Raw genomic sequence first — 6,859 nt, 5'->3', positions numbered from 1 at the left:
GCACCGCTGTCTACGGCACATGCGCCGTAGACAACAGCGTGCAGGCGCACTATTGCCGTTAGCAGCATGATGATGCTAATGGCGATATGCCGTTAGTGGCGGCTCCCGTGCGCATGCGCGGGAGTGACGTCATCGCTGCTCCGGTGCTGTGAGTAGCTGGAGAAGCGATAACGGGAAAAGATGGACGCTTTGTGCTACAGGGGACAGCGGTGACATTGCTGGCTCCTGTGTCAGGTAAGCGACACACATAATGGGCTCTTACGCGATGCATAGTAGCCCATTGTGCTTTACCTTTGCAGGGAGACAAAGAAGAAGTAAACCCATCAGGGAACCAAGGTTAATTACTCAGACAATCCTGAAGCCATTGTTTGCACATGAAGGAGAGATCAACAATAACAGCATCCACAATTTCTCACAACAGGTTTGCTCTACAACTGTATCTCACAGTAGCTTATCTACTCAATGGATTTCACTGTTTTACAGAAGGAAACAAGATCTAATGGATAACCGAACATACATCAAAACTTTCCAGATTTTGGCATTTTCAAACTCTACAGAGAACTCTAGTCTTCTATTTGTTATCTTTTTCCTTATATATATGACTGGTGTACTTGGTAATTTAATCATCATTTCAGCTGTGATTCTTGATATCCGATTACATATTCCTATGTACATTTTCCTCTGTCATTTGTCTTTAATAGATATCATTTTTACGTCTTCCACTCTTCCTAAACTGATGGACATCTTGTTGTCTGGGAATAACTTAATCATGTTCTGGCAGTGTTTCACACAATTATACTTCTTTATGTTTTCCGCCGGCACAGAAGACATTCTGCTATCTTGTATGGCTTATGATCGATACGTGGCCATCTGTAGGCCTCTACATTATCACCTTATAATGAAGAAGAAAAAATATATTTTTCTCTTGCTGGGCACCTTAGCATCCGGCTCTCTTAATTCCATATTTATGACCCTCTCAATCTACCGGTTTGACTTTTGCCATTCTAATTTAATTCACAATTTTTTTTGTGACATTAAAGCCTTGGAAAGAATATCATGCAATAACACAGGATTCCACATCATTCTCTATATAGAGACCTTGCTGTTGGCACTCTGCCCGTTTATGCTTAGCGTAACATCTTACGTTAAAATAGTCCAAACTATTGTAGCTATCAAATCAACACATGGTAGAAGAAAGGCCTTCTCCACCTGTACATCCCACCTTACCGTATTATTGATTTTTTATGGCACAGGTGTTTTAATGTATATGAATCCTGCTTCAGAGGAACAAGACCTGGTGTTCTCTGTCTTCTACACCGCAGTCACTCCAATGCTAAACCCTCTGATATATAGCTTAAGGAATAAAGAGGTCAAAGGTGCCTTGAAGAGAATTCTTGGTGTTAAAATCTAACATTATTACAACAATGTAAAAAGGTAGACATAGTTTACCTTTACTAAAAAACTGCCAATAGGGGGCATCTGTAGCCCTTGCTATAGGTGTAGGCCATTTATGTACCAGATGAAGCCTAACCTAAAAATTCCCAGGACGTTATTAGGGTATTGCTAAGAGGGGCCCAGCTATCACATGTGCAGCACCATGGCCCAGAGAGGCCCAACTTTACCTTCACCATTCCAGGAGCAAGTTCTCAGACTCTGCGTTCAGAACTATTTCATTAGGTGAGAGAAAGTGCATGTGAGAAAGTCTGAATCAGAGAAAGAACTTGCTCCAGTGATGGTGGATGTGAGCAGTAATAGCGGGGCCTCTATTAGCAGCATCCTAGCAACATCCTGGAAGTTGGCAGGTTGGGCTTTATAAGGTATGTACCTGGCCTACACCTACAGCAAGAGCATTATTAATTTTCAGTATATATATATTTATTTACATATTATATATATATATATATATATATATACACACACACATACACAGTATCGTTATAGATATATATATATATATATATATATATATATATATATATATATATATATATATATATCATACTGTGTATGTGTGTATATATATATATATATATATATATATATATATATATATATAACATACACACGAGGGGCCTTACAAAAAAAAATTCTGCACTTTTTTATATTTAACCACTTGCTTACTGGGCACTTAAACCCCCCTCAGTCCCAGACCAATTTTCAGCTTTCAGCGCTGATGCACTTTGAATGACAATTAAGCAGTCATACAACACTGTACCCAAATGAAATTTTTATCATTTTTTTCCCACAAATAGAGCTTTCTTTTGGTGGTATTTAGTTACAGCTCAGAGTTTTATTTTTTGCTAAACAAACAAAAAAAGATGCAAAAAAATAAAAAATCATGTTTTAATAGTTTGTTATAAAATTTTGCAAACGGGTCATTTTTCTCCTTCATTGAAGTGCGCTGATTAGGCGGCACTGATAGGCTGCATTGGTGGGCACTGATGGGCTGCATTGGTGGGCACTGATAGGCTGCATTGGTGGGCACTGATAGGCTGCACTGGTGGGCACTGATAGGCATAGTTAAGGCGGCACTAATAGGCACAGATAAGGCGGCACCGATGGGCCCAGATAAGGCGGCACTGATGGGCAAAGATGGGCACAGATAAGATGGCACGGATGGGTGGCATGGATAAGTGGCACGGATGGGCACTGATAGGTACCACTGATAGATGGGACTGATGGGCACTGATAGGTGGCTCTGATAGGTGGCACTGCTGGGCACTGATGGGCGGCACTGCTGGGCACTGATGGGCGGCACTGGGGTGCAGCACCTTTGAGGCAGATTGTGGGCACTGTGGGTGGCACTGCTGGGTGGCACTGCTGGGTGGCACTGTGGGCACTATGGGCACTGCTGGGTGGCACTGACGGGGGGCACTTACTTTTATTCAGGATGGCACTGCAGGGGGCAGGTGGGCACTGGCAGGGGGCAGGTGGTTGCTTGTATTGCTGGCCGTGATCGGGACTGATGTCCTGATCACGGCCGCCGGTGATCAGCTGTCAGCGCGAGGAGGAATAATAGCCGATTACCGGCTCCGTTCTATCACATGATCAGCTGTCATTGGCTGACAGCTGATCACGTGATAAGGGGTCGGGATCGACCCCTTGCACGGATCGGTGATCAGGCGAGTCTCATGGACTCGCCGATCACGGGGCGCGCAGGCCGCTCGTGCACGGGACGACGTCAATAGACGTAGTCCCGGAAAAGTAGGTCATTTGGCAATAGCGCGGATCCCAAGTGGTTAATAGAGTTTAAAAAAGTGTGGCAATCTATAATATCTATCTACCTATCTATCTATATACACACACACAGTATCTCACAAAAGTGAGTACACCCCTCACATTTTTGTAAATATGTTATTATATCTTTTCATGTGACAACACTGAAGACATGACACTTTGCTACAATGTGAAAATGTCCAAATTGGGTCCAAAGTGTCAATATATTGTGTGGCCACCATTATTTTTCAGCACTGCCTTAACCCTCTTGGGCATGGAGTTTACAGAGCTTCACGGGTTGCCACTGGAGTCCTCTTCCTCTCCTCCATGATGACATCACAGAGCTGGTGGATGTTAGAGACCTTGCACTCCTCCACCTTCCATTTGAGGATGCCCCACAGATGCTCAATAGGGTTTAGGTCTGGAGATATGCTTGGCCAGTCCATCACCTTTACCCTGACCTATTTTAGCAAGGCAGTGGTCATCTTGGAGGTGTGTTTGGGGTCGTTATCATTATGATGTTGGAATACTGCCCTGCGGCCTAGTCTCCGAAGGAAGGGGATCATGCTCGGCTTCAGTCTGTGGCAGTACATGTTGACATTCATGGTTCCCTCAATGAACTGTAGCTCCCCAGTGCCAGCAGCACTTGTGCAGCCCCAGAACATGACACTACCACCACCATGCTTGACTGTAGGCAAGACACGCTTGTCTTTGTACTCCTCACCTGGTTGCCACCACACACGCATGACACCATATGAACCAAATCATTTATCTTGGTCTCATCAGTTCCAGTAACCCATGTCCTTAGTCTGCCTTCAGTAAACTGTTTGTGGGCTTTCCTGTGCATCATCTTTAGAAGAGGCTTCCTTCTGGGGTGACAGCACTTATACATCTATTTCCCAAAGACAACATCTGGATATGATGCTGAGCATGTGCACTCAACTTCTTTGGTCAACCATGGCAAGGCCTGTTCTGAGTGGAACCTGTCCTGTTAAGCCGCTGTATGGTCTTGGCCACTGTGCTGCAGCTCAATTTCAGGGTCTTGGCAATTTTCCTATAGCCTAGGCCATCTTTACGTAGAGCAACAATTCTTTTTTTCAGATCCTCAGAGAGTTCTTTGCCATGAGGTGCTATGTTGAACTTCCAATCACCTGTATGAGTGAGAGCGATAACAAAAAATTGAACACACCTGCTCCCCATTCACACCTGGGACCTTGTAACACTATTGAGTCGCATGACACCTGGGAGGGAAAATGGCTAATTGGGTCCAATTTGGACAATTTAACTTAGGGGTATACTCACTTTTGTTGCCTGCAGTTTACACATTAATGGTTGTGTTGAGTTATTTTGAGGGGACAGCAAACATACATTTCAGTGTTTAAAAACAGGCAGTGTATTGGTCCCATACAACGGGGGGGGGGGGGGAGGCAGCGGTGTAGTCACTCCCTTATGATGTTAAGTCCTGATGAGTCTATCCTCAGCTTGTCCCGGCAGTACTGGTGTTTTTTTCAGGCCCGCAGCGATGGAGGGGCGTCCGCGCGAGGCTTGGAACACAAGCAAGGCTTCAGGCGAGGGGGAATGACATCAACAGACGTGCAACGCTTTTCCTGAGCTGGCAAAGTCGTGGATGGTGCGACGGCTGCACTCCTTTGTCAAGCCCTATATTTTATATAAAAATAAATATATATTTTCACTATTATAGGTTATTATTATAGTTTATGCATTATACACCATTGCGCAGGATCACTTTCTATTTATGGTAGAAGTCAAAGACCTCAGGGCACAGCATCCCCTTCTCACACCTGATTTAAACCGCCAAGCGCCGTACTACTGGAAATGATGGGTTTAGACCAGGTGTTGAGGAGGCAACATACGGCTTCCTTGCAAACTGTCAAACACACTTGGATCGCTTTTTAGCACAGCAGCAGTACCATGCAACTGCATGCTTCTGCGGGACAAGGGGTTCAAGCAGGTGGTGAGAAAGCAACACAATCCTGCCTGCTTTAACCCCTTGTTTGCTGTGCTCACAAGGTTGCAGGGCACTTGCAGAGTAGCCTCATTCACTTGAATGGTTCATGCTTGGCACACCCACCAACCATGAAAGGGCATATAACTCCTGCTGCGGCTGTGACATGTGTACACACCTGGCCACTGCAGTTAAAGGGGGTACAGTTGGGATGGGGTGATAAAAACACATCTTAACTATGGGGTTTCACCACTCCCCAAACTGCAAATGTAAATTAACCCTTACTGTCCTGAGCCCCCTATAGGTTGCTTTCATGCTGATGTGCTGTGGTTTACCTTCACCGCGGGTGACGCACCATGCATCTGCAACTTTCTTGGGTTAGCTGCGCTTTGCCATAGACTTCTATTATATCCTGCCGATATGGTGTACTTTCTGAAAGGTACACTGCACTGCACCCGCAGTGTGGGTAAACTGCAGCACATCAGTGTGAAAGCAGCCCTATACTATTATGTCCAGTGTATTGCTTACTATGCCGGGATAAGAGGTGGAGTGCAGTTGGCATCACTCTTCATGGGACATGAGCCAGCACTACAGAGGCTTTTGGCTTATGTGGCTCTTGATCCCTACTACAGACCCAACTTTACAAGCAGTCCCTTCTGCATTGCACTCTGTTTGATGCTCTGGAATAGTGGGCCCCCAGACCCAGACCACAATCTATCGGGCACCTGTCTGTGATCTACTGGTTGCTGACCCTCGATTTAGATGTACATTGGCAAACTTCAGTTACAGGCCGACTTTGCCGAATTGAGGGGCCAATGGACGAGGCCATATATTGTAAAATTTTGAATGAGAACCTTCTTCCGTTAGCCAAAACACTGAAGATGGGTCGTGGATGAGTCTTCCAGCATGACAATGGCCCAAAACATATCACCAAGGCAACAAAGGAGTGGCTCAAGAAGAAATACCTTAAGTTCATGGAGTGGCCTAACCAGTCTTCCAGACCTTAAAGTGATACTAAAGGTTTGTAATTTAAAAAAAATAAAATAAAAATAACAAACATGTCATACTTACCTCCGCTGTGCAGCTCGTTTTGCACAGAGTGGCCCCCGATCCACATCTTCTAGGGTCCCCTGGCGGCTGTCTCGGCTCCTCCCCGCATCAGCTATCCCCCTCTGGGAAGCACTTTCCCAAGGTGGTTACCTTGCGGGCACGCTCCCAAGTCCAGCATTTGCGCCCATAGACACGAATGCCGGACTCGGTCTCGCGCCCCTGCTCCGCGCCATTTGGATTTGATTGACAGCAGCGTGAGCGAATGGCTGTGCTGCTATCAATCTATCCAATGAAGAGCCGAGAAGACCGGACCGAGAAGAGCCGACGTGGGACTTTCGAGGGCTCAGGTAAGTAAACTGGGGGGCCTGTAACTATCAGATGATTTTTCACCTTAATGCATAGGATGCACTGGAGCTGAAACTTTGAGTTGCCAAGCGACAGGCAAAACTTTTTTTTTTCATTTTGGATACAGTAAGGGAGGATTATAACCCCTGGCAATATTTTTTACCGCCATCTGGGTCCCATTGCAGAGATTTCCCTTCACTTCCTGTCCCATAGCCAAACAGGAAGCGAGAGGAAATCCCTGCAAATTAAGGCAATTCATTGGGGACCACCAGAACTAGTTTC

At 45.4% G+C, this 6,859-nt stretch overlaps 1 protein-coding gene across 1 annotated transcript; it reads left to right on the top strand.

The window, feature by feature from the left end:
- The first annotated feature begins 425 nt into the window (after nucleotides 1–425).
- On the top strand, nucleotides 426–1,411 carry LOC143963655 (olfactory receptor 1E16-like). The gene has a single exon (XM_077473365.1). It carries the CDS (start codon nucleotides 500–502, stop codon nucleotides 1,409–1,411), a length of 912 nt encoding a protein of 303 aa, XP_077329491.1. The 5' UTR covers nucleotides 426–499.
- Nucleotides 1,412–6,859: the final 5,448 nt, after the last annotated feature.

The sequence above is a fragment of the Lithobates pipiens genome, unplaced genomic scaffold (genome assembly GCF_037356315.1).
Source record: "Lithobates pipiens isolate NorthernLeopardFrog02 unplaced genomic scaffold, aLitPip1_a1.2 Scaffold_8, whole genome shotgun sequence".
NCBI lineage: Eukaryota > Metazoa > Chordata > Amphibia > Anura > Ranidae > Lithobates > Lithobates pipiens.
This window is presented reverse-complemented; position numbering and strand designations above follow the sequence as displayed.